Here is a 17,874-nt window from a genome sequence, read left to right on the forward strand (position 1 = left end):
GACACTCACTCCCCTTTTTTTCCTAAATGTACTATGCCTGCATTTTCAAGTACTTTGATTTTTTTCATTTAGGAAACTAAAGGTATTAATAATGATGTCCTATTATTAAGGAAAAGACTGAAGAGCTCATGAAAAATGAGAGCACAGCAGTGGCTTTTAAAGACAATTTTGTCATTTCTAGTCTTCTGTAGGCCCAGTGTTTTGACACATGACTAGAAGCTTTAGAAATCTGGTGTTTGTTTCAGAAAGTAATGCATGCATCTTGATGAAGAAACCAAATGTTCTCCCTTACAAGCTCCCTTTTGGGAAGGACTGCCAAAGGGATGGCTTTTCCTCTTTGTATTAAAACAACCTGTCGTAAAAATTTCATTTCAATGATACAGCCTGGAACAAAAATGCAAAGCTATGGGAAATATGTGCAGTCCTTCCTTCCTGTACACTGAGTGCATCACAAAGCTGACAACCCGCATGTCAGTTCCATCTCTAAACACAATTTAATTAAATTACAACCTAAATGATTTTGATACAAACTACAAAGAACTATTAAAACATAATTCATTACTAATATATCACCCCCCAAGAAAGCTCTAAAATTTATTGTTGTTCTTTATCATCCTAAGGAAGCTATGTATTTTCATCACTTCTTCACCTGCTTTTATAAAAGGACCTGATAAAATTACCACTCAGAGGTAATTTTATCTTTTTATCCTATTGATGGTAATGAAATCTGGTCTTCTGAAGGGCATGATCACTGCGCTAATCTATGCAATAAACCAGTTTACAACATATTTTTAATTACATCAAAAATTATCTTACATAACTTAAGTCCTTGAATTTTACATGTGATTTTTAGACCAAACAAAATCCCTTCTGGCTATCATTTTGTTGGCTTCTTTTACTCCTTGTCACTGTCTGTATCAACATGTTGTTTCTTGGGGTATAGTCAGAGCACAGTTTGGGACAGGGACTGGCTGTTGCTCAGAGGGTTTAATCTGGTTTATCTAAATCCTGAATTTCCATGCCTGAAGTTCTCCAGGGTCACTGCAAAACTGCCAACAAGCAGGCCAGAGTGAGCCACGGTGTGCTTTAGCAAGGAAACAAGGCTTGGACAACCCCAAGCTAGATTGCTAAAAACTTCATGGTAATACAAGTCTAGAGTTTTCACTCGAAAATGCTGAGGATCCCTCTGGAATTTGCATTCATATCCGATTGCACTGATGCAATTTTAAAACAAACAGCTTGTTCCATAAACCTTTCATGTTATTTCTCTAGATTCCCTTGCAGGGCTGACAGGACCCATCACCAGGAGCACTGTACCTTTGGAGGTGACTGCTGCTGCTTGGTGGGGTTGGCTGAGTGCTGATGCCGCAGAGCTCGGGGGATGAACTCGGGGGCCAGAGGGTTCAACACGTAGGTTTTCTTTAACTCCAGAGCTTCCAGCTGAGCTTTGATCTGCTCAAACGTGATGCCATGAAGACTTTCGTTCTCGTGGCACAGGGCAATAAACCTTTCCCAGAATTTCCTATGGAAATGATTTTTACAAATAGTGAGGAAGGCTCAATGGCTGTTATTAAAATGAAAACAGATTGAATGTAACTGTGGGACACTTTTATGGTTTTTGTGTGCTCATTTCACACACCAACCCACCCACCCTGAACCTGCTCCCTGCAGCTGAACCCCACAGCACAGTGCAAAGCTCCCCAGGCATTCCAAATGGACACACAGCTCTGTCAATGTGCATCAGGCCACAGCACTGGCTGGGCACACATTTGATATTAATGCCAGGGACAGCTTCAACTCAGAACTTTTTCCCAGAAAACCAAAACCAGCAAACTCCATGCTTAAAATTCTGGAATGGATGATTTAAGGCATTTATTTAAGCTCAAATAGTGACAGGAATTACACAGATTCTCAGTCCTAGAGGATGTCAAGAACATTTTCTGAATTTAGGCAGATCCTTCAGCTAACAAATACCAAAGCTAACAAAAGACAAATACAAAGGGTTTTGAGATATGCCCTCAAAACCACTCTAGTGAATCACTTCAGAGGCACATGAAAATTAGTATTTTTGGGAGTTTCTAGAGATTCTTTGGGATCCTCTAGTGGAAAACAAACAAAACCATGAATTTTAGTGCATGTCACATTTCTCTATAACATATAGAAGTATTTTTGAGCTAAGAAAACAACCACCAGATGATGCATGACTTGCCTATGAAAATTCTGTTTCCAACATTTTGGAGGATGGAGCGGTTATTGAAACCATGTACTAAAAGTACATTCCTCCCTGTCATCTGCTTTCCCATGACATGCCTTTATACTGCTTTATATTAAAAAAAAAAAAAAAAAGTCTTTTTTCTTTGGTTAACATCCACAGCAGGATCCACACAAAATTTTACACTTATGATTTTTGGTTTTAACCTCAAAAGGAACTTTTTGGGTGAAGTTACTGAAGCTTAAAAGTTATTTAAATGAGGTCTGAAGATGTCACTTTAAAAAAACCCAACAAACCTGACTGAGGTGTCTCTTTCAAAAATGTAAGGAGTAAAGGTGTGCTTGACCATAACTCCTGCTTGTTCACCCTTCAGTAATAAGGTCTGGCCTATCAGCAAGCAGTGTTCTTTCCCAAAACCTGCAAAATGAGACACTGCTGAACACTGATTGTACCAGCAGTGTCACATTTTGCTGAGTAGCTGATTTTGTGAGAAAGAACAAATGTCTGTCTTGCAAGAATGCTGTGATGCTAGCAATGTTTTTAAGAATTCAAAATCATTTTCTCTAAAAGCCCATTTCTGTTGTGATTTCATAGAGGCAAGAAATGCTCTTTTAAAATTCAGGATGCAAGTTGGCCCTTTTTCTGCATTTTGCTCTAAGGCAAATAGATCTTGCAAGGTTTTAAATGAGAATTTAAAACCAAAATTAAATGCATCATTGGGATGCTTTAATCATGGAATTCCCTCTGATTAATCTATTCAGTCACCAAACCTACTGCCAAGTACCACAAATCCACAGAGACCCATCCACTTTTGCTGAGAATGCTGAGAATGCCCCAAGCAGTCTCTCTACACATGGAACACTTGTTCTGGGGTGTAAGAACAGAGAATAAAACCCTGCTGCCTCTGAGTGTGCTCAGGACTTTAAAGGGGGTGTCTGCCAAAACAGCTCTGTCTAGTCCAGCTGGAGCACACAGGAATGTAATGATTACCCTGGGCATACTTCACAAAGCTCTCTACAACTATGATTACAGTCTTGACTCATTTTGACAGGTATTAGAATATTTATAAAATTCAAGTACACTCTTAACTTTTTTGAGGTCTGTTTTTGCTAAGGAAATGTCACTTCTTTCAGACTTCTCTACTCCTGTTGTACTAAAAAAGAACCATCTTCCCAGCAGCCTCCCTGAGCCCCTCCAGCACTATTTTCAAAGAGTGAATATTCAATTATTCAGTGAAACAAGACAATGGTGCATTAAAGCGAAAGCTCGAGATACAGCTTAATAAAGTTTCAGTGCTCCTTGTTTCTTAATTATCTTTCACTTTTATAATTTGGAGCAGCTCTACATCTATAAACAGCTGCTGGTCTTCAAAATGCAAACCCAATCCTTAACTGCCAGCCCTGTAATTTATTTACCACGCTGTCAGCCTGTATTTTTATTTTATTGTGTTTTTGCACACCCTATTTCAAATATTTTTAAGGAGTACTTGGGAGGCACAGGGGCTCCTTCTCATCAGCTCATTACATAAACCACTCCATGCCTAAAAAACCCAACCAGGTAAAGGGAAAAGTGAACTAAACCCACAATTATTTCTCTGTCAGTAAGATGTTAGAAGCCATTTAAAGCAGATCACTGTATTCATGTACAGATACTCCTGACATGGCCCCAGCAGGGAAGTGGTGAAATTCAGGTTACATTTCATAAATACAGTAAACAAAGGTTTGAATTCCATTTGGCTTTTTCAACTCTAATCTTTGAAAACCACATCCCTTTTCAATACAGCAGCAGAAGCATTGCTCAGGAAAGTAGAACACAATACAGATATAACAACTAACATGTATTTTTAGCTTTATTTTAATAATGTAGTCAGTGCACTGTTTCCTCTCTTCGACAATAAGCTGCAGGGTTTATCTCTGATCATCTCAAAATTTCAGCTCTTCCATCGAAAAAAAACCCTTTGAAGAACGAGAACTTGGAACCTTTAACGTAAGTGTTTACATATCTCAGCATTTGTCATTTCTTCATTTAGGTCTATAAAATGTAAATTCACTCAAATCTTAACAAGTTTTTTCCTAGTGTCATGAAGACCTATCAAAACATAAATAATGTTTTTCAAGTCTTCTACCATCCTACGACTGCCATAATATTCAAATACATTACATCACAATTTTAAAATCCAAATTATACATTACTTTTATTTGTATATAAAATTGTAATGGGTATACAAAAAAAAAAACTTACTAGAAAGTATAATTAAGCATGTTCAATTGTTAAGTGAAAATTTGAGCAATTATAAATATATGAAAAGACAGTTTGCTAGTGGCCAGGTGTAGGTGTCTCACATTTTTCCCTGTTGTACATGATGACAATCCTCACTTTTCCTGAATCCACCAGTCACAGCTAAACACATTTTCCAGTACCCTTAGCCCTGATTAACCAAGGAACATAGAGAAAGTACCTGCATCTTCCAATGGAACATAAAGCAATAGGATCTCCAACCACAGCTACCAAGGATTGTGCTCTTGTAATGGCAGTGTTGAGAAGTTTGTAATTAGAAAGAAAACCATAATCCAAGTCTTCTGTTGAATCCTCCAGTAACTGCTCTTTCCTTTTAATTGGAGTTTGCTTATGTTTGCATGTGTGCCGTGTTCGTACTGTGCTGAGGAACAAAACTCTGAACTGTTTTCCTAAAGTGAAACAAAAAACATCTCTGAGATAATTGTTGCTGTTTCTGTTCCTACCACTGCCCTTGCCAGCCAGATTTCACACCTAGATGTTCTGAACTCATAGCTACCCTTCACATGAAGAGCTTTATGCAAGAATAATAAGATTTAAAAATTTTAAAAGATGCACTATAAATAGCATATTCCATTACAAGAATACTTCCTCTTTAAAAAAATCACTTTTTCACCTTGATATTAATCGCTCCTGAACTTCCTGAAATATTAATTATCTTTACAGCATTGCCTATGAGTCAATAACAAATCTTGAATTTATTTATTTATTCTGCCTTAAAAATAAATTCTGGACATTCTTGATTCATATTTTTAAAATTCTCCAATACATGAATATCCACCATGAAAAAACAGAGCAAACCACTCACTGTCACTCAGTTACTTTATCATCTGCCTTTGTTTATTACTGACTAGAAGTGCAACCTAGCAACAGGCTATGCCTACACAAAATCCTTGTTATCAATGTGATTTCAGGAAGAAATACCTAAATTTTTAGACTCCTTGCAGTTTATTCCACAGATGGAAAAGAAATCAGTGAAACATTTTGAGGCTTAAGCTCTGTTACATTTGTATTTGGAACTCTAAAATCTATCAGTTTGTTAAAAACATTAAAATTCTGTTAAAAACCTATCGCTTTCCACAATTTCCACTCAACTTATTTTTTAAGTAAGGCTGAACTTATTTTGAGAAGAGATAAAGATATCTTTTTGAGAAAAGATAAATCAGATAAATCTCACATCTCACATCCATTGAGTTTACAGTCAACGTTGGAGCAACATCTGTATCACAGCTCTCCTTTTGCTCCCACGGCTTGAGGGTAATTTTAGTAAACTATAGGGTAATTTCATTGAGTTGTTATTGCAGCAGACACATTTCCCCTTGGCCAGCCCAGCTGTGGGGCCAGCCCAGCTGCTCACCCTGCACGTTGAGCACCCTCTCCACGCTGACGTCGGACAGGCGCTTCTTGCGCAGCTCGGCGCGGATGCGGAACACCTGGTCAGCGTACGGGGTCACCACCCCGATGCTGCCGTCGTCCAGCTTGCCCCAGGCCACTGGCCACTTCCTCCTCAGCTCCTCCACACGCTCCACCACTTCAAACACCTTGGGAAAAAGGCAGGATTCTTAAAAGTTATGCCCCACCGAGCATCACTCTTTGATATGGAAAGGGAGTTTGAGCTTTGAGGCTTTGAAGCACTTACATGACAGAGTGTTACACAAGCAATGATATCACTGCATCTACGGTGATACTCCAAAATATCCTGAAGTAAAACAATGTATTCACTATACAGCACCCTTTTTTATCAGGAAACAAGCTTTTCCACAAAAGTCACAGTTAAAATTATAAACTTCAAAATTATATTAATAATCTTAATTTTCATTCTTAGGTTCTTACAGAAATGTCAAGTGCACTAGGACCGTTCTTGCCATACTTCAACTTATTTCTGTAAGTAAATGTACTGCCCAAATCGCTATAATTTAATTTTTATTCTGCATTTGATATATGTCATCTTATCATGTCTGATAACTCTAGACACAGCATCCATATACCAGAGCACAATGATCTCCCATTCCAAAGGATACCATTGGGAGTTTCAGATAATTCATCAACTGCTAGTTCCTCTCTGTGAAATGCTATGAAATGTGCTACCTGAGAAAACTAATGTGTAATAAAACCTGAAAACCTCCCCCTGTGAGGAGACAGCCTCCAAGTAACCTCCTGCCATAGCAGCTCCTTTCAACACACCAGAGGTACTGCACTGTAAAAAGCATTTCTGAGTAATCTTATACAGAAGGTTTGTGATTCCTTTTTTTTTTCTTTTTTTTTTTTCCAAATAAATATTTCTCCAGCTATTTAAAGCATGGTAATTCATGGTGCTGTTTTCCTACAGCATCACAAATGCAAGCTCAGCCTTTTAAAGAAAAAGAAATCTGTTAATCCTTAAAAAATCACAAATAGATTATTTTTGGCAATTTCAGAGGACAGTGAAAATATGAGACTGTTTTTAAGCATGTCCTGAATATTTTTGTGATATCAATTCTTGCATTTAAAAGCCAGCTCAACTGACAAAGGATACTAGAATAAACTTTGATATCTATAAAACCTGTAGCACAAAAATAATGATATTTTGTATGTATTTTGGCAAGATTCTCTGAAAGTATATAGCTTCTGGGTATGTATTTCAAATTAATACCACATAGAGAAATTTTAAAATGAAGACCAACAAGGGAAAGTGTATTTCCCAGAACAATTCTTAATATAGGCATCAATGAACCACAAGATGCCCCAGTGCAAACATCCATTAAGGGTCCAACAGAAAAAATCTCCCTCATCATCTAATTCCAGCTTTTCCTGCTGGTGTTTAAGAAGCTGTTGTCCTTCATTTCTGCCTGTGGCCATTAATGACTCACAGTTTTCAGACAGTTACTTGGCCACTGAAGATATTTTTAGGTCTTTTACAACTTCTTTTTTAAATGGCAAAGCAATCCAAGTCGATTAATGAAAGCAGTCAGGTGTCCAGAAGTCATTGGGGCTTCATATTTAGGAAGATATTTTAATGCAGCAAAGAATGTTTAACAAGTACAGCAGAACAACAGCAAATAGGTTTCAAATTGTGCAGTAGTGGAACCCCACCATGATCAACAAGGGGAAACAGGCAGCTCTGCAATGCTTCATAACAAGCACTACCCAGAGATTCCTCCTAAGCTTATGAAAATCACTGCTATTTATTTGATTTTCCCTCCCTCCCTAACTGGAGGTGACTGGAAAAAGGCATCTTCCACTATGAAAAGCATTATCAAGTCAGAAGGTGGGAGGTGGGTGCTGCTGCATGTGTTTGTTTTTGTGAGCTTGGGCTGTTTGGTTCTTTTAAACACAAGGGAAGGAATGAGAATGAAAGTAATTTCTGAAAAATACCAATAAATCTATGTGAAACAAACAGAGAATAAGTTCTCACCTAAAAGAATCTCATCTGCACATTATCAGTTAGACACTGATCCTAAACATATTAAAGGAAATGTGAAATGTTACTCCAGAGGACTCTTATCTGAGTGGGAACATTTCTACAACAGTCAAAGAAATCTAAGTTTTACTTCAAATTGCAGTTACTCTCAGTTGCTAAGATACATCTATCAGAATGTCACATAAATTATCAGGAAAGACAAATCTCTCCTGAAGAATGAGCCTGGGAGAATGAGATGCAGCTTACAATTTGCAGAGGAAAAAATAAGGTAAATTAGTGGAAATGTTTACTACAATTGCAATTTTCATTACATCATGTTTAGCAAACTCCATATTCCACTGTCCTAGTAGAGGACAGTTTATGTCTTCCACCCACACTGAGCATAAATCAGTAAATTTGGGAGAGTGGAGCTTTAAAAAAACAATCAACAGTGAAAGCAAAGAAGAGTTACCTCTGCATTATTGTAAAAAGCTGTACTATTTTTTTCTTGCACATCTTCTCCACGTGCTGTGAAGAACGTCAAAGGGTAGAAATCTTTGTGTGCTGGCTGCTTTCCACTTGCCATCAATTTGCCTTCATAGAAAAGTTCGGATGTGTAACTGTAACGAGGCAAAACAGGGTAAAATGTGGAGTCTACACATGAGCTCACTGATAAAATATGCAAATCTCCCTGATGAAATATGCAACCACAAAATACTTCATAAGGAAAACAGAACCACTGATTACTATTCAGCATCTTCAAATGATTTCTCTGAACTGATATTTCCCTTCTACAGACACAGCAGAAGGCACTAAAAATATGCTTCTCCAACACTTTTTCTACAAAGGCTGTTTTTTCTTCTCATCTAAAGCTTGACAAAGTTATGAACATTCTCACTGATGTTTCACTCAGAAGTTCTGATGGCTGGAAACTGGGCAAAAAGAACACTTGCTGTCTGGCACTGGTTATTCCCCAGGCTGGACAATGAGCTTGCTCATGTCAGTTAAGAGTTATTGAACTTGGAAGATAAATTTACTACAGATTTCCTGTGCACTGAGTACGACACAGGCCAAGCGTTCAGCTGTCAACCAAGCTTTTCTTCTGTGACTTCTACTCCAGGCTCATCTATGTTGCTAGAGACCAGAAACACAAGCAGAACAGAGTTCCTCTGCTGGCAGCAGCCATTCCAGCAGCTGGCTGACTGAAAAAGAAATGAGGCAAGAACTACTTCATGGTGAAAAGTAGGAGGGATAAGGCAAACTTATCCCTCAACTTATGAATGGAATGAGACAAAAAGGCAGCAAGGAGCGTTGTAAATGATGTATGCTATTGCACAGTAGAGCTAAATTAATGCACTGGCTTCCAGTAATGAGTGAATTTTGGTATCATCTCACTTTCAATGCTCAGCCTCCAATCTTAATGTTCTTTGGATATCATTCAGAGGCTGCAGAAACCTGAGTAGAGCCTGACATGAAGACAACCAAAGCAGGAGACAGTGCAGCTGATGGGTCCATCCAGTTCTTCCAGGATTCCAGCTATTGCAGCTTAAGATGGAAACAGTCACTCATGGAAAAGCCACAGAAACTTGTCTGCTATAAAATCACCATCAAAGCACCGCAGCCCACACCTCACCTGAACTGGCTTACCCTGAACAACCCTGAAGAACACTGGGCTCCTCACTGGGTTAGGCTGCAGCAGTCACTCCCCAGCAGCCAGGGGGCAAAACTAACCATCTCTTCTGCAAATTAACTTTCAGTAATGACATCTCATTAAACAACAAAACTTTTCTGTATGGGCTGCTTTTTCCAATTATAGCTCCAAAGTCAGGCTGAACTAATGGCTCCTGCTTTCCTCTATTTCTCATGGTGTCTCTGCTTCAGTGAGGTCGAGATGATTAATGAGCCCTTCATCTTCCTATACTTCTGTCCTAAGTGTCATGGTCCCAATTTGTCAGGGGAAATTACACAACACACAAAAAAGGAGACTTGAGACATCTCCTAAAGGGACCACCATGAGAGTGTTCAGCTGGTTTTACCTCACACAGCAACACCTCCCAGTGGAATTGGGCACACTGGACATCCACCAGAGATCCAACCAGTCCCTGTGGTGTTTCTGCATCCTCACCTCGGTGTTCAACAAAGTGGATCTGTTTTGGAACTCCCTGTCTGAACTCCAGCTGCTGAAGTGAATTTTCATGATCTTTCTGAGATAAATGACATGGAAGTGATCTCTAAAGAAAAGCTGAAGTGATCCCTTCCTTTAAAGATGTTCTCTCATTTCAAACTCAGAAACTCAAAAAATGGGTAAGAAATTCAGCAGCACTCAGCCTGTAACTACAAAGTCCATAAAGTGAAGACAGATCAGGCTATATAAAAAAATATTTTACATTCTCACTTTTGATTCCCCAGAGCACTTAAATATTTCTGCCTTTGCTTTGAACACAGTGATAACCTAATTAGTATGACTGGATACCAACATAATATTCCTCAGTACATATTTGAGCCAGGATTAAAACTTTAGCATTTTTCCCCATGATTGCACTTATTCTTTCCAGCACAGCTCATGGATGAGCTCATTAAACTGGCAGCCATTAGTTTATCATAGCATAAAAATTCAAACCCTCTGATTAATGTGTCTTGAAAGAAGTAATAAAAGATGTCAATAGTAAAGAAACATGCTCAAAATTTGACCTATTTTTTCCATTCACAGTTGCATATCCATATGTTCCTTACATTGCCCACAGCTTACCATTCCAAGATAATCCACCCCAGTAAATCTAAAATTCTGATATGGTTCAAAGAAGCACAGAGCCTATATAATAAACTGATGGGTGGTTAAAAAGGGAAAGTTGGCTCTTCTTTGGTTTAGTGTGCAAGCAGCCAAAGCATCCCCACCTGAATGAGGGCTCTGTCCCACAGCCATGGCAGCTGCTCTAGGAGTCCAAATTACCACACAGAATTACTAATTAACTTTGAAACAAGTAAATTTTCATGACAGAAACACTCCAGCTGTGCTTGGCTCTTTGGTTCAACTGGCAGGCAGCAGTCAGAAGAAGCACATGATAGAGTGAAAAAGTTCACACCTACTTGATGATTGCTTCATGGGAGCGATAGTTCTCACAGAGCAGGATCCTGCACGGGAACTCGGCAGGGTAGTGCTCGTAGAGCCGGTCGAGCAAGGAAACATGAAGGTTTCTCTCCCTGGCAAATTCACTGTAGACAAAAGGACTGAGCTGTAATAGACACACACACACAAAGAAAATGTAACTAAATGGGTGGACTCGGAATTTCATGCTCCCAAACATATGTATTTGCATCAACCCAAAAATGAAACCTCCCTTTCACTGGACATTCATTGTTGGAAGACACAGGCCATGGTTATTCCAAAGAAATGCTCCTGCCTCCCAGAAAAGTAACAAAAGACCAGCATGGTCTTAAAGGAACAACAAAATACTCCATAACTATGCAAAGAGCCCTTCTATTTACACTTCACACTCCCAACTTTGTCTAGAATGACTTTACACGATTATTCTGACAACCACTTCTACAAGTCAGTTATTACCACAAATAGTACAAATCAGAAAACAAAGAAATTTAAGTACCATTTAAAAAGTTAAATAGAAATGTTGAATAAACAAAAACCCAGTGACCTATTTACTAAACTCCTACTGGGCTTGTTTAACAATAAAACCAACATCTACTACAGCAGGCAAAATCGAATCAAAGAAGATGAAAATTAGATTCTTAAAATATAATTTCCAAGTGTAGAAATTAAGCCAATCTATTTTGTCATTCTGAATTCATGTGATTCAGCTACATATTAGTTTTTGAAATTTAAATACTGGACACCTGATAGAGGATCTTCTGTAAGACCCTGAGCTATAGAGCAGCCTGAGTCACACAAGCCCTGGGAGGAATTCATACACACAGCTGGGCTGATGAGATCAAACCTGAAGTAAGAATTCCAAACTCTTGAAAAGCATTTTGAGAGCAGTATTTAAAAAGCACTACTCCAGTCCTTGGCATTACTAATATCATTGAAATTATCCAGTGGTATTAAATTATTAGTGGCAACACCATTCTGAGTTTGTTACTGTACCAAAGCAAACATCCATCCTACTGCTACTGTGAGATGCAAAGAGAATTAAAGGCAAAACTATAAAAACAAATAAATCTGACCTAAATCAATAACGCAAGTAAAGCTGGCTTTTCCAAGCATGCTTTCTCATGCCTACAGGCTGAAAAATGACAGGCATAATCAGTGTTTTAAACTCTCCAAACCAAGCAGCTCCCAGGCACTTTGCAGCAACATAAAAGCACTGGCTAGTTTCAGCTTCCCATTTCTCACTTGTTCAAATCTTCACCAGATTAGATGCTTCTAATAAAAATTTAAAGTTCTCTCAATTCTAATTCTCCATATTCTTGAATTCTTTTAAAAATCAACAGGGAATACAGTCATAAACTCCTGACTGTAATAAATATCCTCACATCTTAAAAAACATCCCTGGAATTCTCCTTGGCTTCCCCATCTATTATATGATTTGGTGCAGACAAATAACTTCTATAGATAAATACAAATAGTATACATATGCACTTCATACTCAAAAATTGCATAGCTCTTACCTGCATATGGTCTCCTGCCAAGACAATTCTTGTGTTTTTGTTAGCTAATGCTAGAGGCATAATCGTTTCACACTCCATAGCTTGAGCAGCTTCATCTAACAGAATGTGTGTAAAAAACCCTGTAAAACAGAGATATCAGCAAATAAATGAAACTTGAAAGTTGATAAAATTAATATTGATAAAAAGAAATTGAACTTAACATTCTGTATTCTGATAGTAACCAAAACTATAATTTAAAAAAGTATGGCTTACACAATTAACTTCTAGTAGCTACTGAAAACCACACAATTTTCACACCCATCAAATGACCAACAGTGGTCACCTGGATGCCAGTGACATCAGCAGGAGCCCCCAGGTCTGCCTCTTTCTTGTGATGCAAATGAAATTAAATACATATTTTATCTGAGCCCTCCTTACCCCAAGAATAAATATCTCTTGGCAAACCATCCCTCAAAAGGTTTCTCAAATCTGAAAGTTATTTTGCCACCATGAGACTTGAAGAGCTTTGGACAGTGACAGTGACAAGGAATTCCTCATGTACTTGAGTCCTAGTAACTATTTTATATACTAAAGTTCCCATTAAAATTGCACACATACCTGAGCACTTTGCTGGTTATGGGCTTAAAGGAATGTTGGGGGGGGAAAAAAGGAACAGAAGTTGAAGGAAAATTTAAATTCAACCTTATGATAATATTGGACCAAAAGTTTGGTGGGAATCTATGCACTGGAGAACATGCACTTGAAAAAAAACTTGGCCACTGTAGACTCATATTTTATAAAATCTAAACTCAGGACAGGTATAGCAGTGATTTTAGACATTGATGTTTGTGATATATTAAGGTTTAAAATTAAGTATTAGAGGACCTAGTGTACCATCCAATTCAGACTGCATACATAAATATGTAGCAATTTTCTTTGGAAAATACAAATTTCATACAGCTGCACACACATTGCTATGGCATGACTGTACACAGCCCGCTGCCAAACAAAACAGCTATTTCTATCTAAAAACCCAAAAATATTTACCATAAATTCCATATTAGTTTTCTTTGTTGCAACAAATGCTTAAATGTAGCCATAAACAACTAATCCTAACAACTTATGTAAAGAAATTCCACGATCTCCAAAAAGCAGATGTATTTAATTTGGAGATCAGGAAAATAATAAACCCTAAGCAGCCTCTGCCCCAGAAAATCAGTCTAATATATTTCAGTTTAGAAAACAACCCTAAATGTATCATGTTAACAAAGACAGGGCTTGTATGTGTGGGAGTTGCTTGAAAAGCTAAACAACTCACAAAATAAGGAAAAAAAGCTCTCTGTTATTTATGCTTACATGCTCCACTGAGTAATGACCTTAATGAGCATAATATTCAAAGTCAGAATCTCAAACAGAATTTTCCCTCTTGGATCTCAGAAACACCAGATCATAGATAGTACTGCTTCTTTATTTATTTTTTTTTAAAGAAGGAAAAAAAAAAAGAACAAGCAAAAGGTTAATTAGAATGTAAACAGTTTACAGCTTTTTAATAAACATTTATTCATAAAAAAAACAAATGAGCATATTAAGATTATCATAGTTTACTTTATTTTTTAACAGTTCCAAGAATTGGGTAAGGGACCAAGAGTGGCAAGAGGAAGATACTTCTTAAGCATGGACACTTCTTGTCTAGAAATTCTCTTACCTGGTTCAAGATCCAGCTGACATAGGTACTGTGATGTATTTAAAGTAACAACTACTACTCGTTGCTTAAGAATGTCTTCTTTCTGTGGCATCTGAAAGGTGGAATGTGTGCTTGAAATCAAACAGTACTGATGCACAACTGGGTGAACAGTCTTTACCCAGCGATTTCGGAAATATACCCTAGGAAAGAAAAAGGGGCTTATTTTCCGTGAGCTTTGAACACAGCCTCACATTTCAAATATTTCAAACACTAATATTCTGTTTCCTGATAAATAAACATCATTTTCAAGAAGAAAACAGCCCAACTGTGCAGAATTACATGCTAAAATGTCTTGGATTCACCTTCTACTATTGCAGTGCAGTTTTACATACATGAACAGTTAGCAGGTTTTATTTCACATATAGACATCTGTAAATTCTTCAACTATTTATGTCCTGTCATCCTCACATCAATGCCTATTTAATATTAAACTTACAATAAACTAATTTTAAAATAAATATTTGCTGACCTGAAATGTAATTATAGCCCAGAGTATGGAACTGACAGTGGTCTGCAGATCTCAGCCACTGCAGCTGATACATGAAATACATTCAAATCCCATTGTTCCTTTCACCCATCCCGTGTGTTATCTGAATTCTACAAACCAAACATGAGGTGGATTCATCTTTTTATCATACATAACTGTGGGCCATAACTGTGATACTCTGGATAAAAGAATGGGAAAACAGTGCCAGAATTTTGGCTGGAGTCTAAACTATGAGGACATTGACTGGACTTCAGACTGGACCCTTCCATGACACATTTTAACCACCATCCCATGGGATCAGTGATGAATTTTTCTCAGGAAGGGATGACCTGTTACAGCCAGTTTGGCTACATGAAAGAGAAACACAGAAGACACAAACGCTGTGCCCCAGAACACAGAGTACAAGTAACTCCACAGGGTGAACACATCCAGCAAGGAGCTGGATAAAGGTGCCTTGTGACACCTCCATCAGGTGTTCCTCACCACCATAATCTCTATCAATAACTATAAATCTAAAGTAGAACCTTTAAACTACAAGAAATTATTGTACAGAAATTAAAGTTTAAATTTATTTCCAAAGATGAAATTAATTAAATTAATTTCAGTTCTAAATATGGGATTTAATGCGGTTCGGTTTATCTATTCATTATTTTATTTCTCCTGCACCCATAGTTCAAATCCCAAATCATTAATAAAGTGTTTGGAAATGTGTAATTATGCACCTAATTGCAGAGCATGATTGCACTGGCTGGACTCTAGATATCACATGTCCACCCACATCTGAAAATTACAGCTGAGCTCCATGTGATGTGAGAGAAACGAGTACTAGCGTTAGAATAAATCTGGTTTCTGAAGATACATTGTCCATTTTGGACAAAATTAAATTCTAAGGCACCTCAGTACCCTGAATAATTTTTTATTTGACAACACAACCAAGGCAAATCCACTGGAGGATTTGGAGACCAAAGGTAACTCCAGGTAAAACTGAGTTCAGTGCAGGAACAACCCCCACACTCCTGAGTCATTCTCAGAACAAGAGGCTTCTTATGTTACCCCCACAGATTTATTTCTTCTCAGCTATCAAAGGGATGAGCTTTATTTGATAAATTGTTATTACACCAAGTCATGGCCTAACATCTACAACAAGGGAGCAAGATAACCCCTGCTCCACTTATCCCAGCTTTTTAATCCTTGGCTTTTGTGTGCTTCACTTTTCCAACCTTAACGGAGGTTATACTTACCCACCACCTCACAGGAGCACTGTGAGCATTACTGAGTTTATTGGGAGTTTATGTTTGTAAAGCACTTTGAGATTCTTGGATGAAAGGTGCTATTGAAATGCAAAATATTATGGTTATTAGACATTATTATACCATGCACTGTCTTTTATTACAGAAATTCAACTGTGGGTGACTCACAGATTGGCTGACAGCATTTCAAACTGCATTGCTGCTTACCCATTAATTTCTTTTATTTTGATGTGAGATCAAATAGGTATCCCAGAGCTATTATTCACCACTGGCATAAAAACACCTGACAGATGTGACTACTTCGAAAATGTCATGAGAGAAGTTAAGCCTCACTGAACAAGGACTTTCTTTCTCAGGTGCAACTCGGGCTAATAAAATCACCCATAATTTCATTATTAGGTGTTTCTTCCTCCAAGATGGAAGAACCAATTACAAAAATGGGGTTTACCAGCTTAACACAAATCATAACATTTCACCCTGCAAAGTGCCCTTCTGATTAAACAAAAGAATAAATTTCTAAAATGTTTAGTCTTAACCCTGCATGAGCAGAGTTCCTGAACTCCAGCAGTCAGGTACCTACTAATCAAAACACTCATTAGCACCCACAACACATTTTATTATTATTTGGATACAAAGTGGGAAAAAGCTGAAGCCACTTCGTACCACTTTGTTCTTTGAACCCAAACCCAGCCACAGCTTACAAGAGATTTTTTTTCCCCATCAAATGCCTCATATCAAGGCTTTAATTCTGGAGAAATGAAAACCTCGCAGGGTAAGGTTTACCCAAACCACAGGCAGTGAAATTACTGGCACATACATGGAACGTTGCCTCAAAATGGAAATCCCAGAAGATTATAGATTAGAGACTCAATCTTCTGCAAACAAAGGCACTGAATATATCCACTGCATTTAATGCTTGGTTAACATGCAAGGAATCTGCATTTCCTTTGGACATTTATTTCTAATTGTGGCATCTGGATACCTAGAATAGAAGCCTCAATTTCTGCGCTTCTCCAGCCAATGAGGCAAAGAATGCAAGAAGCTGGCAGCTGACCAGCCTGTGCTTCCATCACCTTCCGTGGCATGGCATCACAAAAGACATTTTCCCCAACTATTTCAACTAAGTGTCAGTCAAATCAAGTAGTTCCAGGCTGGGATTACTTCTAGCCACTTAAAATACACTTCTAAAATGTAATAAAGGGGGAGTCTGGAGTCAGAAATCTGAGGGAGGCTAAAAAGAGTTTCATTTGCACTCCTGTCCTACAACAGTGACTTCTTCTGGTGACTCCTTGCAACAGTGGGGACTAAACTAAACGGCTTTGGTGCTGTTACTGCTCACTCTGATCACCTGAAATCCCTCCAGTAAAAAGAGCACAAAAACTCAGAGGGAAATCTAGCAGGGTAATTTCATGTCTGTGTTAAGAGACAACTAAAAAAAAATAAATCTAACTAGTCCCAAGAAGCCTAAAGGAAACTTTAAAAGCACCTGATTTCCCTCTTCCATTTCTTTAGATCCATCTCCAAAGAGAGGCTCATTCTCACAAGCCAATATGTTCCCTGAGATGCAGAAAACATGAGAAAAACCTGTCCTGGAACATAAAAGTTCTCTTTTCTTAATCCCTTTTTCCTTTAAGGATGGATAAGATGGAAACTAGAGTTTCAAGAAGAAGGTCATTGGCAGAAGAGTAATTTATTTTCCAAACTAATGTTTGGTAAGATGAATTAATTCCATTTTCAGTACAAGAACTCATTTGGAAAAAGGGGCAATGGTGTTTTAAAGCTTGCTGGTTTTTGGTTTGGGTTGCTGTTTGCTTTCTTTTTTAATTCAACTCTGGCTCCTATGGGCTATTTTTTATAACCTGGATAATTCTCAGCTAGCAGCCACATACTAAAGCTACCTGGTTC

The 17,874-nt window shown here is 37.9% G+C and overlaps 1 protein-coding gene across 4 annotated transcripts in view; it reads right to left on the bottom strand.

Annotated features, from left to right (window-relative positions):
* The window catches only part of HELZ (helicase with zinc finger), an 85,520-nt gene that overhangs the window by 18,645 nt on the left and 49,001 nt on the right, over positions 1-17,874 (bottom strand). For all 4 annotated transcript variants that reach the window (XM_072936949.1, XM_072936948.1, XM_072936952.1 and 1 more), the window contains 7 exons: positions 14,194-14,372; positions 12,510-12,628; positions 10,974-11,119; positions 8,359-8,506; positions 5,865-6,048; positions 4,671-4,899; positions 1,318-1,522 (listed from right to left, as the gene is read on the bottom strand). In XM_072936949.1, coding sequence (XP_072793050.1) covers positions 1,318-1,522; positions 4,671-4,899; positions 5,865-6,048; positions 8,359-8,506; positions 10,974-11,119; positions 12,510-12,628; positions 14,194-14,372 — 1,210 coding nt within the window. The remainder of the gene's footprint in view (positions 1-1,317; positions 1,523-4,670; positions 4,900-5,864; positions 6,049-8,358; positions 8,507-10,973; positions 11,120-12,509; positions 12,629-14,193; positions 14,373-17,874) is intronic.

Source organism: Taeniopygia guttata, chromosome 18, assembly GCF_048771995.1.
Source record: "Taeniopygia guttata chromosome 18, bTaeGut7.mat, whole genome shotgun sequence".
NCBI lineage: Eukaryota > Metazoa > Chordata > Aves > Passeriformes > Estrildidae > Taeniopygia > Taeniopygia guttata.